The sequence below is a fragment of the Medicago sativa genome, chromosome 8, assembly GCF_051527215.1.
Source record: "Medicago sativa cultivar Bolivia chromosome 8, Bolivia_mono, whole genome shotgun sequence".
Lineage (NCBI taxonomy): Eukaryota > Viridiplantae > Streptophyta > Magnoliopsida > Fabales > Fabaceae > Medicago > Medicago sativa.
This window is the reverse complement of record NC_140756.1, coordinates 20,444,517-20,470,068: the sequence shown is the minus strand read 5'-3', so window position 1 is coordinate 20,470,068 and position 25,552 is coordinate 20,444,517. Positions and strand designations below refer to the sequence as shown.

Genomic DNA, 25,552 nt, shown 5'->3' with positions numbered 1-25,552 from the left:
AAGTAGAGCAATGCTACTTAACACGAAAATTAATTCACGGGATTCACGAAACATTCACAATATAACTACAATAAACATCAATATAATATCCCTTACTCTTTAATGTTATTAGGTCTGCAAACACTAAACCCTACATTTTTCCTTCTAAATCTGATGCATTAATTGCTGTTAGTGTTAACCTTAAAAAATTCCCTCTATATTCCACCAGATGAATTTCAAAAATCTTGATGTTAGCAATGAGAACATTTTATAACGTGCCATTTTGTTAAATTTTTGGTACAATGAATTGCATTAAATTTGACCTCTTGCTGTCCAATTTAAATTGCATTAACTTTTTGTTAAATTTTTGATAGAATGAAATTCAAATTCTGGCTGCCTATTGTTGCGTCCTTTCCTATTCTCATGCCACATTAAATGCATTCTTTTAGGAAAATTGGAACGGCTTCCTCATTGAAAATCAAATCCAGCCTTCCTCAGCTTTTAATATCCACTCAACAATTGTTTGTGCGTTTCCAATGCTGAGAAAGGTAGCTCTTCACACACACTTTATCCCTTTGTTATATTTCCCTTCCTCTTCATAGACCAAAATTCGTGGCTTCCTTTCTTCCCAATAACATCAACAACTGGATCTAGAATGGTGTCATACTGCTGCTCTTCCTAATACGTTGAAATCGATCCTGGGTTGATGATCTACAATGGTGTCATACTGAATTGGTTTATGTTCATTTTCCTTGGAAAAAATTCAATATTTTCCTTCTCTCGACAGTAGTCTCCACCTTTCTCATTTGTTTCTCCAATTCATCTTCTTGAATGTTCTACCTGTGTCTTCCTTTTTTTTTTGTGGAAGGAAATCTCTATATGATCCAAGTTAGTAGATCCCTTAAGAAGAAGTTTTGTGCGTGGTAGCAGCTTGCAGTGGTGAGCCACCGAAGACGCTGACACTATTAAGAAATTTATAGACAAACATGGCTTAAGAGTGAGTACATAACCCTTACATTTGTTTTCGTATCATTTTATGTTGAGTCCTGTTTTTTCACATCTTCATATAGACATTTGAAACTGCTGTGCAGTTGTCAAATGAAATACGTGGTGCTGAATATGAGACTGATGTAACCAAAATACATGCTGGAAATTTAACTGTGGTATGCATTCATTAAGTTACTATATTTTCGTTATATTACAGTCTATTATAACTTTTTTTAAATTGTTAATTTAATTTATTTATTATATAGGGACTATTGGAATGTGTTGATTCTTCCAACCATACTGATTCGAATGAGACTCTGCTGAGCATAAAAGGCCCAAAGAGATCGTCTACAATGGATTTTGTTGAAACGGATTGTGCTGATAATGGCCAATGTTCTACCACAAAGAAGCAGACAATTGTTGGTGTCAACTGTCAAGGTTGAGCCTCCAGATGGAAAATGATTTGTGCCAAATAAAACTGTTTTTTATTTTATTTTGTGATTCAATTTGATGTTAAACTCTGTATGAGAACATTTATTTCTTCATTTTGTTTCGTTTTTTGTTTGGCATGTTAAACTGAATTCATCTTCTGCATAAACAATGACAGCGTGGGATTACTTCCTTTTTTATAATGGTCATTTGCTTTGTGATTTCTTATATAATGAGTTCTCTATGAGTCATGCATGTTAGCACAAGTGATACGAAATTAGTAATCTATAACTGACACGTGCCTTTTAAAACACTATCTTGCATTTTACGTGTATAAATAAGACACCAATGCTTGATAGGGTCAATTTTATAAAATATCTACCTTATTTTTTTCATTTTAAAGTTGAGACCATTTTCTTTTTGTATTACGCACTCTAATGATAACCAGCGCAAATCTCACATGTTGAATTACATCTTTCAACGTTAGTGTTTTTACATGGTCAACTGAATGTTGCAATGTAAAAAATTACTACTTTAAGAGGATGTTTGAAAATATTGATATAAGATGAAGATGGTAATGATACTAATGTAACTTTAAATGTGCTTTAAAAAAAAGTTTTTCGAAATGTATGATCATTATTGTTACAGGTTAATTATTGTCATTGGATAATTTTATGTACATTATTCTATCAACTTACGCATTCCTATATTACTACCTCCGTCCCTAATTATAGGGCCCTTTTGAAAAAATAACGGGAATTAAGATAGTGGATATTTGTATTAAATATGTTTGTAATTATTATTGTTTTTACAATTTTATCCTTTAAGAGATAGGGTTGGTTTATGTTTTCAACATGTTATTTATTGTTGATTGAAGAAAAAGATGTATAATAAATAGGGGCATGTATGTAAAGAAATTATTAATGTAGTTGGAAATAGCAAAGGGGTCTTATAAAAATGGACAAAAAAAATTCTCAAAAGGGTCTTATAATTAAGGACAGAGGTAGTATTTACTATATTTCAATGTCATAGTTATAGCTAAATAGACCCGTGCATCGCACGGGTGGAGTTCTAGTTAAAATAAATCAAAGACGTTTTTGGCGGAAAAAAGGGCAAAGGATAGTGTTATTCCTAGTAAATAATATTAAAATAAATTTTTTAATATGGTCAAATATGGTTCATGTTTTTATTTGTATGTGATTTAATTGTTTTTTAATTAATGATTTAAATCAGCAAAGATATACAGCCTTGATTGATAAAATCGAGTATTATTTCTTTGAGTCAAATTTTAATTTCATTACACAATTAAATTGCTTTTATTGTTGCTTCTTTTTAAAAAAGAAAAAGAAAATCATAAATTTCTTGTTTAATTTTTTAATGTAATCCAAGACATTAAAAGAGTGTTGACTATGTTTCCTCATAGAATCACAATGAATTAAATAGTATTAAAATCAATAAATATTAATAATGACAATATAAGGTTTTTGTAAAAAAAAAAAAAATTAAGGTTTGAAGTTTTCTCGGCAGTTAACTACTGAAATTTTCCTCGGTAGTTAACTGCATCCGGTTTATGAATTCCTCGGCAGTTAACTGCAGAGGGGGTATTTTGGTATTTTACTAGTGTTTTTCAGCCTTATCGAATGTGTCATCAGCAATTTTCCTACAACATTACCAGACCTATGGATAAAATGAAATCTACAGCAATCAAATTGAGTTCAACCACTACGTCATGTCTTCAGTTTTGCAAATGTTACGACGTTGTTAGTATATATTTTATGAATTCTGCTTTTTACCCAAATGGTTTCACTCATTTCCAAAGTAAAAGTCCAAAATGCCCCTATGCAACTTAACGTGTGTAGCGTGAGTTAACATGCGCTAGTTATAATAGAAACATAACTTAAGTCACGCTACGTGCTGTAATTAGTCAATGCAGAACCTCATTTTGCCTCATTTTCAAACAACGCACACACAAATCTCAATTTTCTCTCAAATTACCCAACTCCAAAATTCCTTCAACTTCAAATCAAACAACACTCCAACAACAAGAACAAGTAAGCTTTCACTTAAACTATGTTGGTATGATAGATTTTTTCACTTAATCTAGAATTTTTTAGGTTTAGTGTTTTGTTAAAATTTTAATTTTTTTTGCAAGAAATGATAGAATGTTACATGCAAATGACTTATAGTGCTTAATTGTTATGATGTTTAGATGTTTGCATGACTATGTTAGATTTTTTACACTTAGATTAGATTTGTTTAGATTTACGGTTTGTTTAATTTTTTTTTTTTTGCAAGATATGATACAATGTTACATGCAAATGAGTAATATTGCTTAATTATTTAGATGTTCGCATGTTTATGTTGTAGTTATCATTTTTAGGGTTTATGTATAATTTGAACTCCAAGTGTTTGATAAAATGTCGGAATGAGTTTTTTATTGATTGTGTTTAATTTCCTATTGTGTAGATTTGAAGCAATGGTCGGGTGGATCGACGTTCATGCAGAATTCAACGGCGGAGAACCTCAGAGGTTGAAGGTTCAGTGCATTGGTGTAACGTTAAGAGGTCTCAAGGATCAACTGAATGAATTCAACCAAGGAGTCAACCTCAGAGACACAAGGACGGTGGAATACGTCCGGTATAAACGTCCAACGCTCGACGAGGGGAGGGTATCATTCACTTGGGTGGAGTTAAAGAATGACGAAAACGTGATGAGCATGTTTTGGGAGCACAACATGTTCTAGTGGATCGATATGCGGGTGACATTGTTGAGATCAACTGAAGATATTATCAAAAGTCTGATTCCGCTAAAAGATCGTCATTAGTTAGGGTAAGGTGCATTCCAACTACAACAATTGTCTTACCTCTGTAATGGGGTAATTCAAACTTGCCAAACGGCGAGGACTCAAGCATTTCGCTCGGCATTCATGTTTTTCCTTTGGAAAGATTAAATTTTTGTTAGGCTGGTTTAGATGAAGGTATTAAGTGTCAAGGAATGGACCTCATTTCGTTGGCACTTGAATACCATCATCTAAAGCAAGCCTAACAAAAGTTTATTCTTTTCAAAGGAAAACATGAATGTCGGGTGAAATGCTTGAGTCCTGTTGTTTGGCGAGTTTGAATTTACCCCATTTCAGAGGTAAGACAATTGTTGTAGTTGGAATGCACATTCCAACTACAACAATTGTCTTACTCTGGATGGGGCAATTCAAACTTGTTAATCGGCATGACTCCAACATTCGATAAGCATCTTGAATGCTGGTATTCAAGTGTCAAGGAATGGACCTCATTTCGTTGGCACTTGAATACCATCATTCAAGATGATGATCGTATGTTGGAGTCATGTTGCTTAGCAAGTTTGAATTTGCCCCATTCAGGGGCAAGTCAATTGTTGTAGTTGGAAGGTGCATGTAATGTAATGTAATTGTTGACATACATGTGATTTATGTAATGTAACGAAACCTTAATTCGAATTTTTATTCGAATTCACGCTATCACAATTTTTATTCAAATTCACGCTATCACGATATTTATTCGAATTCACGTTATCGCAATATTTATTCGAATTCACACTATCGCAATTTTTATTCGAATTCACGCTGAATTTATTCTAATTCAATACGCAATCAAAAAAAATGCAAAAAATTAACAAAAACGTTACATGAGTCACGCCCAGGTTAACAAAAAGGTTTAACACTAGCGTGACTTAAGTCACGCCTGTTTGGCAGGTGGTTAGAAGTGAAGAACACGTTTTTTAGACTTTGGTCGGTTATTCAACCATATGGTTTTATTGAGTTTTACAAGTTTTTTGACTGCATTTAGTGCATATAAAACCTATGCACTAAATTATTTTCAATTAGTTCTTTTTAATCTTTTCTATTCTAATTTATTTTATTTACTTTATTGTAATTTATGTTATTTACTATATTCCAAATTATGTTATTTACTTTATTCCAAATTATGTTATTAACTTTATTCTAATTTTTTTTATTTGCTTTATTCTAAATTATTTTGTTTACTTTATTCTAATTTATTTATGCACTTGAAATAAATTTGAAATTATAAAATAAATTCTATTTTATACCAATTCAATTTTTATTCTAATTTATTTATTTATTCATTCAATACAAAATTAGAAAATATATTCGATTTTATTTATTCAATATTTATTTATTCAATACATAAGCATAAACATAAAATAAATGCAAAAATAAATACAAATAGAGAACAAAATTTATAAAAATAACTCTCATTTTATTAATATCATTCAAAGATTACAATAAGCAATACATATATTTTATTCCAATTCACTAATCTACTTACTTTCTTTTTACCCTCTTGAGGTAAAAACTTATTTTTACCCTCTTCGGTATATGTCAATAGCTCTTGGGGAAAATAGTGATATGTCCTGTTGGGGAAAACGACATCAAGATCCCTTAAGTTAAATTTAAATTTGGTTCCTTTTATACCCCCATGATGATTCTTTTTACCCACGGTAAAAAGATTTTGGGAGTAAAAGGAACGAAACCTAATTTTACCTCAAGGGATGATGTCTTTTTCCCCAACCTAACGGACCACTATTTCCCCCAAAAGCCACTGGTATTTACCTAAAGGGGTATAAGGAGCCTAGAGGCTATAGAAGCAAATAAGAAGAAGAGAAAGAAGGGGGAGAGAGTGGGAGGAGATAATGTGAGGAATATAGGAAGTATGTGAGGGTATTTATAGGTAGAAATGGGAACCTAGGTTGTATCTAACATAAATGTGGTCAAAAAAAGCGTGTGAAAGTGATAAAAAACGTGTAGATTGAATGTTGAAAACCTGACCAAAATTGAAAAATTGTTTGTTCTTCACCGGCCAACTAGCGTGAGTTAACTCACGCTAGTGCTAAGTGGTGTGACTTAAGTCACACTCATAATACACTAGCGTATGTTAAGTCACGTAACATGACTTAACATAAGTACAGAATACACTAGCGCATGTGAAGTTGTGTAGGAGCATTTTGGACTTTTACTTTGGGAATGAGCAAAACTGTTTGGGTAAAGAGCAAAATTCATATATTATTACTTTACATGTATTATATAAAAAAATAAAAAATAAAAAAATTAGGCCCGGGAGTTTTGGAAACCCCTCCTCAAGAACGGCCCAAAGTCCTAATGGTACTGTTATACATTTTTGAATTTTCTTCTTTTACTATTATACATTTATGATTTTTCTTCATTTTTTTTCTTAAAAAAATTGTAACTATTTTTTTTCCTTATAACTTCGACACCCCAAACTGCCATTAATAACAGATGGCTACAACAATAAAAAAATTATGTACTTAGTGATCAAATTAAAATAGTATTTATTAATTTAAAAAGAATTGGCACTTACAGACAAAAAAATATATTTGTTTAATTAACCTTGTTTATTATTCATGCCATGATCAAGAGAGTGAGATTAGTGCATTAGATTAATTCTAACATGCACTGCCACTTTTAATTTGGATTATGAAATTAGTCCTGAATTAGTAGAGTTATTTTAAAAAGAAAAAAAGAATTAGTGTAGATTACATAGCTAGTTTCTAAAAAAAATAGGTCAAACTGCATTTTTCGCCCCTTGAATTTTAAAATGTTGTATTTTAAGTCTCTATTAAAAATAAAAAATAAAAAAAGTCTCTATTAAAAAAAATGGCAAAAGTGACCCCACATGTTTAGGGAAATATGCTCTTTTGACCGCCTAACATAAGGGAAATATGATATGTTGACCTCTTATCTTCTAAAAAAGTTGTGATTATGGCCCCTATTTTAGAACACGCGACGTCTTCTCAGCAATTTTGGAATAAAAGAGACCAAAATTGTCATTTTTTTAATAGGAAGCAAAATCGCAAAATTTTAAAACTTAGAGGACGAGAAGTGCAGTTTAGCCCTCTAACTATATTCCAACACAACAATAGTCCAAAGTAGCACCCACACTAACCCAATTACCTACCCTTCTCAACTTTCTCACAAACCTACATTTTATCAAACAAAAAATTATATCATTAGTTATCCCTTCACACTTAGAAAATGGATTTTATACGGACAAAAATGGTTGCAATGTTGGACTCACATGCTACAATGTAGCTAATAGACTTCGGTTTTTTATGAAGATTTGCATTTTAAATGTGATTTGTGAAGTAAGAATATGAATGTCCCCGTGAGCATGATTTAATTGGTAAAATTGTTGCATGTTATATAGAGATCGATGTTCGAACTTTGGACTTCCTACAATCATCTTATAAGAAAAAAAATTGAAATATGAATCGTTTAATCTTCATCTAACAACTAACGACTAACAACCATCTTTAAAAAAAAAATATGTAACAACTAACGACCAAAAATTGTTCAATTTGTAAAGTCAACTAATTCCTAACCATAGTGGCTCGTACTTGAATTCCTTATAGTTTCAGACACATAGTGGCTCCCCTCCTTTTCCATGTTCATTGCATAATGTGTGTCTCTCTTTTGATATTATGCAAAAGACAAATCTTTTTATGTATAGTTAAAAATGCATGTGACATAGCATTTTTCTTTACATTTGGCATTGGATTACGAACTAAAAACATGTGTGCACTAGAAAATCCTCTCGAAAAAAAGTAGAGAAATGATATTTGTACAACCATTTTTGTACAACTTTTGAACAACTTTATCTCTCATACTCACATTGTGTTATTATTCTCTCTCTTCCTTTTTCTCTCTCCATTATTTTTGACCAATAACAAAAGAGAACAACAAGGTTGTCCCAAAAGTTGTCATGAAATGGTTGTTCAAATATCATTACTCAAAAAAGTAAGGTTGAGAAAATGACATTTGAAATAGTTGGGTGATCATGTACAGTTAATAATATTTCACAGTAATGTAAGTCATGTCACGTGACGGCAGCTATGACGAAAATTACCTATTATTTCATGTGTCCTCTCGTAAAAGAAAAATAGTTTTAACCATAAATTGACTGTTGAGTGTGTTGACAAGTGACTATGAAGTATCGATAATGTATGTCCAATATTTCATGTTACATATTAACTTGAACAACTCTTCCGTGTGTGTTTGATTTTAAAGGGAAGTTTGAAAGAAAATTGAAAATAATATATAAAAAAAATGTATTACTTGGTATAAGATATAGAAGAGAGAAATAAGAGAGAAAAATATATTATTTTTTAAAAAAAGACAAATATATTGTTGAGTTAAAAGACAAAATTAAGCAACTCACATCTTTAATTTATCGATGTGATATTAAGCAACTCACATATTGTTGAGTTAAAAACTTTATTCTTATTTCTTCACTTTTTCTTCTCACCATTTATTATTTTCTCTTTAATTTATCTTTTTTCCAAACAAAAGAAGTCTTTGAATAGACGGTTAGATAACTTAATTCATTTGAGTTAAGGCATAAGGAGTTTGATGTCACGTGTTCAAATCTCTCTCTCTCAAACAAATGATTGATTCTAGAAGTGTGAAATTTAGTCTGAAATGTTTGGTTGCTCTTGAGTAGAATAATTTTAGTTGCTTGAGTTAATTCCACGTGAAGCTAGAAATTGGAGTTTTTGCTTCTATAATTGATTTTAACACTCAAAATTGTATGTTTGGTTTTACGGTGACAAAAAATTATTTTGAATGAATCGATTTTGTAAAATTGATTTACTTAAAATTAAGTTGAATGTAAAGTGGTTTATATCTCTATACATTTAGGTAAAAGTGATTTGAACAATAAATTTTAGTGAAAAAAATACTTTTAAAAGCTACAAAATTTAGCTTCAAGTTAAAATCAATTCTATAAACATAATCAATTATACTTAAGAGTAAACAAATACTTTTAAACTTTTTGAATCACTTCTCGCTACTCCAAATGTGGAACCAACTATAGGCTAATTATCCAAGTCATTCTTACATAAACGTATCAAAACATAAAAATAAATACAAATGATACGAGAGCCTATAGTTGGTCTAAAATATAAAAAACAAAAATCACAATTGATATGCATGTATTTTATGTAGGGGTGTTCAAAACCGAATCAATCCAATAGAAAAACCGCAAATCGAACCAATTCAAACCGAAACCGCAAAAAACCGCATTTGGTTTGGATGTATTTGGATCACTTTTTTACTCAGACGCATGGTTTGGTTTGGTTTGCGATTTTCATTTTACGAACCAAACCAAACCAAATCAAATCAAACCGCAACATATGAAAAACTTTAATTAAATCTATGTCACCTAAACCAATACTCATAGAAACTAAATGAAAACTTTTATAAAATGACATGTTTTTTTTCTCTTGTTAAGTTTCTTCTTTGCTTTTTATTTCAAAAATGTATTCATTTGCTACTTGAACTTTTAGCGAATGATAACATCTCAATCTTTTATATTTCTTACATAATAGAATTACTTTGTGTCCACGTTTTTAATTTGGTTTATGTTGTTTGGTGAAAATGAAATTGTAATGTCAAATGAAATTAAAACCATTGTCGGAAACATTGCTGAAAATATGTTGTGTTTTACCTTTTTAACTCTATTTTAATGTTAAAAACAAAAAATTGTATTGCCCCGAAAAAAAAACGCATTAACCGATCCAACCCAAACTGCATTGGTTTGGTTCTGGTTTGGTTTTAGAAGTCAACCAAACCAAATCAAACGGCATGTTTTTTTATCTTACGGTTCGGATGACTTTTAGCCTTAAAACTGAATCAAACCGCACCGCGAACACCCCTAATTTTATGTCTTAGTATTTTTTTTTTAAAGAATGTCCCAATATTTAATGGTAAGCTTTAATTTTGATTTTCCTTTTAATTCTCAGGACATGCTCATAACAAAGTTTTTAATTTTTAATTTATGTCCAACTCATTTTTAGGAGAAAAGCATTTAAAGCAAATTATTGTACATTAAACACACTTTTACCCAAAATTTAATTTTTTCAACTTAAAAATCAAATGCACTCTTCATTACATGAATTAAATGTCAGCATTTTCTTATAAAAATAAATGCTTGAACCGATGAACTCCAATTCAAAACACCCAATCATGGATCTGGAGAAAAAGTAAATAACTTATACTCAAAGTTGCAACTAAAATTTAAGCCTTGCAAGCAACAAAAAGACATTCATTCTATTGTTATATCATGATGACTCCTAGAGAGAACCAAAACAATTTTGGACCTATATGTTTTATGTCCAAAAAAGACAGTTTTTACAATATATTTTTTCTCCTAACTTAGGTACTTTAAAGTAAAGGGTATAGCTATATATAGTATTTACCAATTTATTTATACATAGAGATTATGTAATCATTTAGATTGGTTATTTTGTTAAACAATCCATAAATATCCATCTTTTAATTTATTTAGAATTCATTAACCTATTAACTATAATAAACATTCCCTATATATACTTAACATTGCTTCACTCTCCACATATACACCTTAAACAAATACCAAAGTAACTTTTTCTTAGGATGGAACTCTTGTGGAAATCTCACATGAAGATACATGTAAGACCCTTTTTCCTTTGTGATTCTAGCTATTCTAAGAAGCATTTTTGTCCTACACTTGCAAATCTTTCATGCATGTTTGAATTGGCAATAAATTTAGTAGAATCACAATGTGTAACCGTGATTTTGGCATAAACTACCTACCTACCTTTTAAAGCCTCACTAAAATCACAGTGTCATCATGGTTTCGTTGAATTCATTGTGATTTAGCAGAATCACGATGTGTCATTATGATTTTGGTCGAAACTATACTTTGAAATTTTGTCAAATTTATTGTAATTTCATAGAATTGTAGAATCAAATATACCTTAATTTTCTACCAATTTTTTTCCTTACCATTGGTGCTTTTTATTTTGCAGGCAATGAAATTGGTTTATGCTCTCGTTTTGGTGACACTGATGAGTTCTAAGGTAACTGAGTGCAGAAAAGGAAAAATTATAAGCACTTCTTTTGAGTACAGTGCTCTAAATTGTAGGGCACATAGTGTTTCATTGAAGGATTTTGGTGGTGTTGGAGATGGAAAAACATCAAACACAAAGGCTTTTAAATCTGCAATAAGTCATTTGAGTCAGAATGCTTCTGAAGGAGGGTCTCAATTGTATGTTCCTGCTGGAAAATGGCTTACTGGGAGCTTTAGTCTTATAAGTCACTTCACACTTTATCTACACAAAGATGCTGTTCTTCTTGCTTCTCAGGTATTTATCTCATTTATGTTCTTTGTTTGAAAATTAAGTAACCATAAATTGAGATCCAATACTTGGTTTATAATTCATTTTGTGAATTTTCTTTCACCCATATTGATTACTAAGTAACCAAAAATATCAATTTTTTATCCCTATAAATTGACAATTTTTTATTTATTTTTTGAATCGGACATTCTCTGCGCGCAACTGCAAAGACTATCCATTGAGTTGGATATGACCGCAATGAACGGCAAAACTCTCCGTCAAAATATTTAATACTCCTGCACCTAGGCTGTATTTAAACCCAAAACTTTTGATTTAGTCAGAAGAGATTCCTTAGTTGCTCTTAAAAAAAAATTATTCTTTCGGTCCCTACTTTAAACAAAAATAGGTTTTTTTTTTTCTATTACTCATTAGTTTTTTATCAGGACTTACATACAATTTATATACATTTTTGGAAACTAAAAATTACAGAAAGAATTATTTTCAAGAACAAAAATCAATTTTTGGTCTATTTTATAGTAACCAAAGTTAAGTTTAAACCAACATATGATTTTCCACAATTTTTCAGTATTTCATACATAACTACTGATTGTAGTGTTTGAACTACTGTTTAAACCAACAAAAAACAACATATAATCCACTGATTGTAGTGCTTGAACTACTGTTTATTGTTCCAATCAATTGGACTCATCTACCCTTTTTGGCACATTTTTTTTAGAAATTGATCCTCTAATTTGTATGGTAGAAAGATTGTATTAATGGAAAATTAATAATATATTCTTGGTTTAGTACTCTAACTAGAATTACTTGAATATCAATATAAAATGTAAAATAAGAGTAACCTATAATTTACTCTAACTTGGTTTAGAATTCTAGCTAGAATTCATAAAAGTGGAAATGAAAGTATTTCAAGGGATTCACTTGAGTTACAATTGAGGAAATATGTCCAACAAATTATATACAAATTTGTCACAATGTTCATTGCTTCATACTATTACTAGAAAACTAACCTATCAAAGCAAAATGTTAATTAACTCCTGAAAGCAATATACAAACTCCTAAACCTTAGATCAATTGTAGTCCAATCTCAAAATTGAATTACATTTTTTTAGAATTTATTTTATTTGTCAATTTTACATTATCACATTTATTCAAAAACATGTTTGACAAATGATCACCAAACCACACACCAACTTTGTGAGTAGTACAATAATGTGACACACATGTTTGGCACTTTAATGGTTTAGGATATTAATGAGTGGCCTGTGATCAAACCACTCCCATCCTACGGTAGAGGAAGAGATGCAGCAGCTGGAAGGCACACCAGCCTCATTTTTGGAACAAACCTCACTGATGTTATTGTCACAGGTATGAAAAAAAAGATAGTAGTTTAGGGTTGGTGTAACATTTTCAGCAAACATGTGCTACCCATCAAAAGTTTGAATTCCAATTCCTAAAGTTTACTAACTCTAGTCGAATATAATTTGAATCTATGTATCATGCTTTACTTAACTCTCTTTAGCAAATTCAAAATGTTAACCGTATGTTTGATATCACGATAGGTATGTCAGAATCACGACGATCCACTATAATTTTATAGAAGCTGCACTTTAGTGTAGCTTTTGGAAAATCATGATGGATCGTCGTGATTCTTACGTACTCATCATGATATCAAACATATGTTAACTTATAATCTTAACTAAAACTGTTTGCTAACGGTTTCTCTCTCTCAAATTTATAGTTTTTTTTTTCTCACTAGATTATAGCGTTCTTTTATTTGTTATTTCAAGTAACGTTTGATCATACAACTTTTAATGTATTATTTCCTCTCTCATTTTTACATTCATTATTTTAATTGAAAATTTAAAAATATTAATTAAAAGTATTTTTTTTATATCATTTTATACTTATCATCTAGTTTAATGGTTAGTTTTTACCTTATATCAAACAAAAAGAATACTAATCTATCAAATATTTTAAATTCAATCAACTAATTTATCTGCTATCACTGCATAAATTAGTTTTTTTTTTTTTTAACAGACCGCATAAATTAGTTTATCAACTAAGTTTCGTATTTTTATCGGTGTTTTTTAGTAAAAGATGAAAGAATAGTTTGCTACGAACTCATCGCACGACTCAGTCTTTACTAGTGTTTTACTTAAATTCTTTCATCATTACATTTTATTATGGATCTATCAAGTTTCCATCATTACATTTTAGTAGTGTTTGTGAGTAATAATAGATGATGAGTCAGGTCTCATAGAAGTAGTGGTTATGAATATAATGATATTCTAATATTATTAGTGTTTCTAAATTAACTTTATACAAATAAAATCATGACATTGTGGTAACTTGGTTACAGGTGATAATGGCACTATAGATGGTCAAGGATCATTTTGGTGGCAACAATTTCATAACAAAAAATTGAAGTACACACGTCCTTACCTGATTGAGTTAATGTTCTCAGACAACATTCAAATCTCTAATCTAACACTCCTTGATTCTCCATCATGGAATATTCATCCTGTTTATAGCAGGTAACCATGCTCTTATCACATGTCATTTTCATGTTTTAATGCCTTCTATATCACATTTGACATTTATGCTACTAGATTATTACATTACACCTATGAAATTCTATTCCAATTTTAAGGATTATAACAAAATTTTGAACACTATGCAGCAATATTATAATCAAAGGCATAACCATCATTGCTCCTATAAGATCCCCAAACACTGATGGCATCAACCCAGGTCAGTATCTGAAGACCAATTTTAGAATATTATAAAACTAAATACACCAAAAAAGAAATTAGAAATTATTTTTGTTTGTTTCCACAAAAAGAAACAAACAAGCATTATGTAAATGTTGGCATTGAGTGGATAATAACAATTTATCATTCTTGTTTTCTGGCATTAGATTCATGTACAAACACAAAAATTGAAGACTGCTACATAGTTTCTGGAGATGACTGTGTGGCAGTGAAGAGTGGATGGGATGAGTATGGCATAAAATTTGGGTGGCCAACAAAACAACTAGTGATCAGAAGGTTGACATGCATTTCACCATATAGTGCAACCATTGCCTTGGGAAGTGAGATGTCAGGCGGAATACAAGACGTCAGAGCCGAGGACATCACAGCCGTCCATACCGAATCAGGTATCAGAATCAAGACAGCTGTCGGGAGAGGAGGGTATGTGAAAGACATATATGTGAAGAAAATGACCATGCATACAATGAAATGGGCATTTTGGATAACTGGTAACTATGGTTCACATGCTGATAAAAACTATAATCACAGTGCTTTACCTGAGATCAAAAACATCCACTATAGAGACATGGTAGCTGATAATGTGAGCATGGCTGCTAATTTGGAAGGAATTTCTAATGACCCTTTTACTGGAATTTGCATTTCCAATGTGACAATTAGTATGGCTGCTAAGGCTAAGAAACAGCCATGGACATGTAATGATATTGAAGGGATCACAAGTGGAGTTACTCCTAAGCCTTGTGATTTGTTACCTGAGCAAGGGAAAGAGAACATCAGAGATTGTGACTTTCCCTCAGATTATCTACCTATTGATATGTTGCAGCTGAAGCAATGTACTTACAGCATTTAAACAACATGCATGAGTCATTTCTTACGAAGATGTCTCATTAAGTTATTTATTTACTGTTAGTCTTTTATCATATATTATTCGCAAATCATTGCTCAAGTTGAGCAAAGTATTGTATGTCAATGACAATGTCAAATTATAGCTATAAAATGAAACAACTTTCTTTATTTCTCTACAAGTGAAAGATATGGCTTGATATGCTGCTACAAACCTAAGTGTTATGATGTTGATACTCCCTCCGTTCCTTTTTAGTTATCGTTTTAAGGTTATTTAGACGTAGCAAGAAAACCAATACATTGTGTTAAAATTGTTCATCTTTTTGCTATAATACTATCAACTATTAATCATCTCATATTCTCATTCCATCTATTTCTCTCTGCAATAAATAGTTAAGAATATTATTATTGATAAAACAATAATTAATGTTACAATAAACTTTGAAAACGACAAATAAATAGGACCAAAATTATTCTACAAAACTGACAAGTACAATATAATGGAAGGAGTATTAAAAATTAAAATGACTGCTGAAACCATTGAGAAATGATGCTCATCAGAAGATTATATAAGAATCTGAGATGAGATTAAAATGAAAAACACCTTGCAACAATTTCAGTATTTCCAATATGTTACATATCTTATAGAGATCTGCAACTTCTTGAGCACCGTCATAACGCATAAATTAGTCATCAAATATTTTACTAATCATATACAAAGAGTAAATACAAAATCTCAATTAATTGGTGGATCAGGATTGAACCTCACAGACTCTTTCCATATGAGTTCCTTGATATCTTCTTCAGTGAACATTGGTTCCTCAAAGTCAAAACTGAAAGGTCTGGCACATACAGGTTCCTCATTGATATCATGCAGAGGTGCCATGTATGGATGGCACAATGCTTCATCAACTGCAAAGCATCATGATGTAATGTAAAAAACAATTAATCAAAATAAGACAGAATAGACAAAAGGATACAGATATACATTGTCAAAAGAACATGAAAAGAGTAGAATTTTGAAGAAGTCACCAAATTAGTTGTATTTTATAACATATGGTGACGCTATTACGCAGTGGCTAAATGATGAAGGGTTAAAGTTTAAGCTATTTTACCTTTAATGCGCTTGCTTGGATCAAAGATGAGCATCTTCTCTAGCAAATCAACAGCACCTGGAGACATGTTGGGAAACCTAGCGGAAAAATTTTGTTTTGGATATTGTGGAAGTTGTCTTACGTATCTACGAGCATTCTCACTGCGTAGAAATCCAAGGCTGGCATCATCAGGTGAGCCTATCAGCTGTTAGACAGAAAGGACAATTGTCACACTTCCGTTAAAAAAGAGATGGCATGAAAAGGATCAAAGAAATAGAGAACTTTTTATATTACAGAGGAACCACATAATCTGAATCTATAAGCATTCTTAATTTACTCATTGTAATTTATCAAGCATTTAACACCAAAAATTCACAATCACATAAGGTTATAGAAGCTAGAACTCTAATTTGTAAGTAGATACAACATCAGGACCTAAAAGGGTCAAAATAAATACAAACAAATGAAAACATAATATAACCCTGTTTGGATAAACAACTTAATTAAATGCTTTATAGTATATGCGTTTATCATATAAGCACTTGTGTATTAGCTATTTTCATATGCTAAAAACAGCATATTGATAAGCTGTTTTGATAAGCTCTCCCAAACAGTCTTACAACTGCTTATGTCATTAGATAAGCTCACATAAGTCAATTCAAACAGGCCTCAAGTCCAAGTACATGTTTAGCAATTAAAGAGTCTAGCAGAAAATTCCATTTAAGTTATCAAGTGAATAGTAAATACCTCTGTGACCAGTCTCAGCTGATGAACATAATCTCTTCCAGGAAAGAGGGGTTGTCTTGTTACGATTTCACCAAGTATGCAACCAACAGACCATATATCAATGGCTGCTGTATATTCTGAACAATTAAGAAGCAGTTCGGGAGCTCTGTACCACCTAGTAACCACGTACTCAGTCATGAAATCTGTTTCTGATGTAGTTCTGGCAAGACCAAAGTCACCAATCTTAAGATCACAATTGGCATTCAGTAGCAAATTGCTAGGCTTGAGGTCACGGTGCAAAACATTTGCTGAATGTACGTATTTGAGTCCTCGTAACAGCTGATACACAAAATACTGGAAAAATAGATCTCATTAGTGGATGTGAGAAACAAAGTATAAGACTTGTGCTAAAGTGTCTAAAGCGTAAGAGACCACACGGAGCACATAGTGTAATAGGATGTTCCAATGTATACTTATATTTTAAAAACATCTATGGTTACACAAACCCATGAATGTCAATTGCTAATCTTGAATTAATGCCAGAAACACGCTGTTTTTGACACTCTAGACGACACAATCAAGCAACCAGTATTTGAAGCCGAAATCAACCATTCAAATCTTAACCAAAAGAAGATACACATTATTATTTTTGTAACACATGTATGGTTATCAAACTTGCGAGACAGTCAACTTAAATTTGTGGAATCACCACTGGCTCAACCTGTAGACTTGTAAAAGTTTACTGAACATAAAAATACCGCTTAAAACCTTATTCAATACAAAAATGCTTAAAACATCTATGATAGTTCTAAAGTCTAAACATAATCTTATATACTGTGTGCATAGTAGACCAGACTAGACCTCATCTCACGTCACCTGACATTGATGAATAGACTAAAAGATCACAAAATAGGTACACAATTTGGCCCATAAAAAAGAGAAAACAGGGTCAAAACCGATGGATAAATTGACAAATTACAGGGTTCAAAATTAAAAAATAGTGAAGGATGATTTGGCTGGATTCCCTATGCCGAAGTTGGATTCAGCTTAGTAGAGATATGTTTTAGCTCATTGGAAGTTGAGTTCATTCACTTTGTAGGCCTATTGGATTCACAGAAAACTTGCAATAACTGGTTTGTTCATGTGTTTTAGTTTGTGATGACTTATATTGAAAGCTAATAGGATAGTGACACAGTGAATTGGAATAACTCTGTGAATTGTATTAAGAACTGAGAAACAATTAAAGAATTAACAAATGATAAATCTGATAGAAAATGATCTATCAGCCCAATAGCCAAGATGGCTCCTCTCACCAAGATGAACCTGATGATCTCACTCTCTTTCTGTAACAGAAAATCTTCGATACCATTTTCTCACTACCCCTTTATTTCTCACTACCACTTTCAGCAACATTCTTTCCCTTATATTGTTTCCTGTGATAGACTCTTCATATATTGGGTCTAGTTTCTTTGTCACCTAAAGATTTTCCCAATTCATCATCTGCATTCCTATCAAAAGCTACAGGGTTGAATCTCAATACAGTATCACTCACCTCCTTTGCAGATGCATTTGAAGAGTTGAGTGCTAAACTGTGAGGTTAATTTTTTGTGCACTGACGAGCCTTATCATTTCTCGTAGACTTATTCAATCATTGTCAAACTCATGATTCTATGTGATTATACCCGGGTTTACAAAGAAACAACTTTGTAAGCGATATAACTAAGCCATATCTCGTTACAAAGAATAAGAAAAAAAAGGCAAAACCTAAAATAAAGAGTGTAATGAGTTCCAGCCTTAAAAGGGTGTTATAAACATCTGTGTGCTCTAAGTAACAATTCCAATTTTTTCTTTACGGACTTTTGAGACATTAACATGACATTAACCATAAGGCTCAACAAGGTAGATTAAAATTCATATGCTAAAATAAATAGTTAAAGTTCTAACCCGACAATGATCATCTGTCATTGGTTGATTGGAACGTATTATTTGATGCAGATCTGTGTCCATTAACTCAGAAACAATGTACACATCATTGAAGTTCTCCTTCTGTGGAGGTCTTATAATATCTTTAATGGACATCACCTGCATTGGAGAAATAACTGATGCATAAGAACTAAAAGTCTACATTTTCGTAAATTGAACATCAACCACAATCTTAAAATCAAAATCCAAGCCCGGAATTTTATTAAAAATTACATTTTCATGATCCATATGGCGAAGAAGTTTGATTTCCCGTAAGGTCCTTTTAGCATCTATTCTGTTGTCAAATGCATTGCCAATCTTCTTAATGGCGACTTCCTCACGTGTCTCAGCATTTACAGCAGCACTGAAGGAAATGAAAAAGCAATATTGTCCATCAAATTCTTGATGACAGAAATCAAGGTCACATCACATGGATGATGAGAAAATTGAACTTTTTTCCAAACCCTAAATAATAAGCATCCATCAACAACATACACATGGTGCTAAGTTTAAAAAGTCTAAAAAATACAAAGAAATGTGCTATCTATAGTTTCAAGGTATCAATATCTCTAAACACGCAAATATATCACAAGGTTGACCCATCGTTGACTCAGAGAAGAATCATAGTATCACCACTTTCACTTGGATAACAACACATACTGAACGAGATATTAATTCGTAAGACATGTCGCCAAGAACTTACGACTATGAACTTGGTTGCCACTGAAGTAAAAGATCTATAACAGGATTATCTAAGGTGTAGTACTAAATGTGCAAAACTGGAAACAGTTAAATAAATCCCACAGGACTAAATTTTGACCCTCATTCATTTCATATATCCCAATCTAATTGAAACAATGGTTTTCACTTTTTAGTGCATTTTATAGTCAGAAATCGCGATAATCAGCTTATCAAAATAACTATAACATGATTCAGCTCATGAACTCCAGCAAAAAATGTCTTCATCATCACACCAAAACATCTAATTCAATCATCATTCACTCAACAAATAGATATTGCCAATCAAGCAAAATATCTTCATAAAAAGGCAAAAAAAACAAATGGACAATATTTTTGAGTGAAAAATAATTAACCACTAAGGCCCCGTTTACATAAACAACCTAAATAAGCACTTATAAGCTCTTATCATACAAGTGTTCATGCATAAGCTATTTCTATAACAAAAGGAAAAATAAAGTCAAACTATTTTCATATAAGCTATAAGTTGTTTTCATAACCTATCCTAAAAAGCATATGGGAATAAGCTGGAATGCCATAAGTTGTTTTCATAAACTCTCTCAAACAACCTCACAACTGCTTACCATATGAGCTCAAGTAAGTCGATCTAAAATCTAAATAAACCCTGAATGAAGTAACAACCCCACTTCATGCTTAAATCCAAATTAACAAAAAAAAAAATACCTGATTTGTAGCAAAAACTACAATACAACTTACTTGCTTCCAAATTCAGATAATCCAAAAGTACAAGAAATTAAAAAGAAGTACAACACAGTTTAAGGACTACCCTTTACACAAAAATGCAAAAACAACAAACTAATTCACAAAAATGTAAACAAAAATAAAAAATACAAACCCTCTTAAGAAAGAAAAAAAAAAAGTGATTTTTTGCTTACCAAACAATACCATAAGCACCTCTACCGACAGGACGAATAGGAGGAACATACTTTCTAGAAACCTCAAAGAGGTTACCATAGATATTGTACTGCAAATACCTTCCACCATGAGTTGGTACTCCTCTGATGTTATTCTCAGCTGATTCAACAGACATGTCTTTGTTTCTTGTTCTTCAAAGTTGAAGTTATTTCAATTTATAAAAGAAAGAAAGAAAAGGAAGTGACCCAATATTGAAAGGATGTTTCAGAGTAGAAAAGGAGAAGACTTTAAGGTTGCTGCTGCTGTTGACATTTCAACTTAGAGAGAGAGAGAGAGAGAGTGGTGGGGTATGAGTTATGAATGAGAGGGTTTAGTACAACAAGTGGGTATGCTTGCTTGTGTCAACTCTCGTGAACAAAATTCACTTTTCTCATCTTCTTCACTTTGTCTTCTTTTATTCAACGTTGGTGTGCTGTCTCTTAATTTCCTTTCTTCTTGCAATGGTTTTTATCTTTTCTTGTATGAGTGAGTAAATCATCGATTTTCTTCCTAAAATTTTGTACCCCACAAAATTTGCAAATGACCAACATAAGTATGATGCGTATATCATAATCGCGGTGATTCATTTTTATTTTTTAGAAGTTAGAAAGTGTAGTTTTTTGAAAATTATGATGGATCAGGATTCTGATCTAAAATATTCATATTCACTCAGATACCAAACATATATTATAAATCATTTTGTAAGAAATTAATGATTATTTGGAATGACTGTTTGATATTAAGTGACTATTTTCTAGTAGTATCATTTTGAAAAAATTAGAATTTACCAACTTTCATTTTCTCGCTATTACACACTTTCTATTATACTATAGAGGAATGCCAACGATACTATCTTTTCAACATACATTTATTTATTGGATGAAAGCACTATTCTCTTGTGAATTAGAAGAAAAAAATGGTCGAAAATATGTGTTGGTTGTGTAAGTGGTTAGAGTTAGTTATGATTGAGTTAAATCTTTAATATAGAAGAGAGAAGACTCGTTTACTTAATATCTTCTCTGAAAATGTGGTGTCATTTTTATTTTTTTTGCGATCTCAAATGTTGCTCTCGATACTTCCCAACATCCCATGCAATATTTAATCAAATCGACGAAGTACCATAGTAAAAGCTAGTACCAAAAAACTTTCTCCTTCTTGAAACAATAGGATTAGTTTTATCTTATTGTTTGTACTTTTTCACTTGGGCAAAATCGTGATTCGCAGTTAACAAATTTTGCAGTCAATATTCATTTTTTGTTTCAGTCAAAATCTGTGTTTTTTTTATGTTTCACCGTCAATCTTCGTTTTTATCTTTGTCGTATGTTTCTATTCTTTGATTCCTGGCCCCAAAATTGGTCATCTGAATAGAAACTTCCTAGAATGCAGTCCAAAAGCATACCAAAAAAATTCCAGTGGTCAAGTCTTGGAAATATAGGTTGTCCTTAAGCTCTTGTTGTGTGTCATGGTCCTTTGAAAATTATGTGATGCTCTTGATATTTTTGTCTAATAGACACCATCATTAATTTCATGATTATATAGCTGTACAGAATTTAATGTAAAATGTCAACAACACAAGATTGAACCATAAAAATCATATCATGATTATTGTTCTAATTTACCAGTACTATATATTATTACCACGTATTATTCTCTTGGTTCATACCATATTTGTGTCATGTAAAAATGCAATATGCAAACAAGGATTAACAAATTCCCTTAAATCCAGTCAAAAATTCAACATGGTGTCCTTCTTAGACATTAGTATCATTTATTTAGCCTCTATCGTACGCGTGAGGATACTTTAGTTCGAAAAAAATAATCAGTCAACAAACTTAACAAAATTACAACTATAAATTATTATGGTCCACATGAAACAAGTCAAATCAAGTTAAACCAAATTTCGTAGAAAAAAAAAATAGCATGCTTACTATTTAGGGTGCGACCGTGCATTATCAATTTGAATTTTAGACAAATAGAAAGTATATCATTAAATTAAGAAAAAAAACTTGTTACTAAAAAAACGAGTGCCCTAAAGACACTAGTTAAACAATTAAAAAAATGGAAAGAAAAGACAAAGATAGCACTAAAATGAACATTTTTTCAAGTTTTAAAAAGTAAAATACACAATTTTAAAAAAAAAAAGTTTCATTTTATACTTAACGAGTGTGTGAGGCACCGGTTACCATTTGCCTATAGAGCGCAAATTCAAATACTAATTTTTTAACTTATCAATATACTAAGTATGTAGTCTATTGAATCCAAACAACAAGAACAAAAAAAACTTGAATTTATTCAAAAAAAAAAAAAAAAAAAACTTGAATGTTTTTTTGGGATTTTTTTTATAAACTTATAGAAAATGAAAATGAGACACATTTTCTCCTTGCTAAACGACGGTTTGACAATTCCAAGTTCCAACGCGTAAATAATAAACAAACCATATGGATCATAGTTTTATCACTTTCCTGGAAAATTCTCACATTGGATTTCCTCGTGATTTCTTGGGAAAGTTCAAATGTTCAATCAAATGCATGAACCCAACTACTATCATCTTTGCTAAAATAGAAACTACCCTGCTACTACAGTGCTTGGATTCTCTTTTGCATTTTGTTTTCCTTTGTGAAATGCACGTGCGTTGATTATAGCATTGGAAAATAATACTCCATGTTTGAATATTGTGTAATATTGGATGTTCTATTATTTATTTTTATTTTTTAGGGGAAAATATTTTTGAAGGAATTTTTTAGGGGAAAATATTATATGTTCTATTTATTTGTATTTCAATATTAATGTGTCGGTATATTTTTTTATATTATTAATCAAATTAAATAAAAAGCTAATAATATTTGTTTTCTTATAAAAAAGCTAATAATATAATTAATCAGATAGTAACTAATTAATTGACTTGAGCTCAAATATAAGTGAGTTATTTGAGCTAAGAAACATGCAACACTTTGTTTTGAGAGTTTATGTCTAATAAAAAGATTAAGAGAGAGATTATAATGTTGATTTGGTGGTTGGAGTAGAAAAGACGATGAGTGAAGTGATACTTGGTTTTATGTTCGATTCTCAACTCATAAACTAAGGCCCTGTTTGGGTAAACAGCTTATTTTGATGCTTATAGCATTAGAGCTTATGGCACTAGAGCTTATATCATAAGCTCTTATACTCAATAAGCTATTTACGTTTAGATATGTACACTAAAAAGTACTTACATAAATTGAAGTGTTTGGATGTGACATTACATAAGCAATTATTAAAATTTTAAATATTTTTAATTTAACAAAAAAATCAAAGAATCGAACCACAATTATAAAAAAAAAAATTGATAAAATTAATCAAGTTGTAAAAAACAGTATTATAATATATTAATTTTTTTTGAGGGAATAATATAATTAATATAATATATTAATTTATATATATATATATATAGTATAATCAATATTCGTCCTTAAAAAAAAATATATAGATATTAAAATACAGTTTGTTACCAAAAAAAGATAAGTTAAGTTTTTTTTTTATTCAGTTTCAAATTTATACGTAACAAAAAAATAATAAAAATCTTCCTTAAAAAAAAACTTAGTTACGTGTGTTACTTTTTTTTTTTTTTGACCAAAAGTTACGTGTGTTACTTTAGTAAGATAAGTATATAGCAATTTTGTTACTTATGCACCGCCAAAGATAATAACATTATAATTAAAATATATGTTTTGAAAAAGTGGTTCCAGAGAGAATCGAAGGAGGTTACATAAATTCATAAGCTCCTTGTTAAGCCGGAGGGTAAGCTGAAAATTTAGGCTTATTAAAATATGGCATAAGCAGCTTATCAAACTACGATAAGCTATTTTTATTTATTTACCCAAACACCTTTAAAAAGGCTTATGGGAGTAGATAAGCCCACATAAGCTCAAAATAAGTCAATCCAAACGGGGCCTAACACATTAACAAGGAACGTTGTTTGTTAAAAAAAAAAAAAACACACAATAAAGAGTTATTGAGAGCACATTTGGAGAGTCTTAGACTCTTAGAAATTCAATTTTGTCTTTCGTTTTCCAGGTTAATCGATTTGATAGTGTTAAGCAATAAGCAACATAATCCATTAGTTTGTATTTTTTCAAAAACACTAAACATGTCATGTTTCCGTAGATTTAAACTCAAATCTAAGCTTATCATATCTCAATCTTTTTAATCAGCCCACATGTCCTTGAAAATCTAATCATCTTATTTCTTCTAATCAAGAAACTAAACTTAGATCATAAATATCGATGTTGGCATCTTAAGTTTAAAGTAACTGTCAGTGGTAATCGATAATTTATTCCACATTGGGTGGCATTACTCACCCATGATGATGCCAAATGAGGCATTTTTTTACAAAACCTTTTTTTTTTTAATCGACTAATATTATTCACGACGAGATGCACAAAAACTGTACCGATCGCGGATAAAAACAAAAGGAAAGAAATTTTTTTACAAAACCTTTTGAATTGAAATTATAATTTTGGGAGTATATAATGAGAACATTGGGACTCATTTTAAAGTTTTTAATGGGTGGTATGAATATTTTAGAAAATGTAATTGAGTTTAAATAATTTTGAATGGGTGAAGTAATATAAAATAATGGGTGGGATTCATTGATAACAGCAAATAAGATGTTTTGAATGTGTATGCTCTTATGACCACAAATCCCCCTCAAAGCTGCAACAGCCCTAAATTGAGTAAGAGATAATTAATCTGCTTTTGGTCCCTTGATGCCCATTCTTTTCTTCATCCTGGTTCTAAATTATTTCTGTTTTTGTGAATCCTATCATTGAAGAGAGGTCCTTAGAAAAACATTCCTCATTTTTAGTCTTGCTGCTGCAATTTGACCAGGTTAATGAGGACTCTTTGTATGTAAGTTATTGATGGATCAAGTGGTGCACAGCAGAA

General features: G+C 31.0%; 2 protein-coding genes and 1 long non-coding RNA gene across 3 annotated transcripts; 2 read left to right on the top strand and 1 right to left on the bottom strand.

Moving 5' to 3' along the window:
* Positions 1–193: 193 nt before the first annotated feature.
* On the top strand, positions 194–1,628 carry LOC146897694 (uncharacterized). The gene is made up of 3 exons (XR_015021337.1): positions 194–976; positions 1,071–1,142; positions 1,233–1,628. It is a non-coding gene; the product is annotated as an uncharacterized LOC146897694 (long non-coding RNA).
* A 9,189-nt stretch (positions 1,629–10,817) lies between these two features.
* LOC146897693 (putative polygalacturonase) lies at positions 10,818–15,376 on the top strand. The gene is made up of 6 exons (XM_085732140.1): positions 10,818–10,894; positions 11,254–11,589; positions 12,828–12,948; positions 13,943–14,117; positions 14,264–14,334; positions 14,501–15,376. Exons 1-6 carry the CDS (start codon positions 10,859–10,861, stop codon positions 15,199–15,201), a joined length of 1,440 nt encoding a protein of 479 aa, XP_085588266.1. The 5' UTR covers positions 10,818–10,858; the 3' UTR covers positions 15,202–15,376.
* A 358-nt stretch (positions 15,377–15,734) lies between these two features.
* Positions 15,735–20,778, bottom strand: LOC146897692 (mitogen-activated protein kinase homolog MMK2). Its single transcript, XM_085732141.1, has 6 exons — positions 20,611–20,778; positions 19,211–19,340; positions 18,959–19,096; positions 17,036–17,368; positions 16,310–16,493; positions 15,735–16,106 (listed from the first exon to the last, which is right to left on the bottom strand). Exons 1-6 carry the CDS (start codon positions 20,763–20,765, stop codon positions 15,931–15,933), a joined length of 1,116 nt encoding a protein of 371 aa, XP_085588267.1. The 5' UTR covers positions 20,766–20,778; the 3' UTR covers positions 15,735–15,930.
* Positions 20,779–25,552: the final 4,774 nt, after the last annotated feature.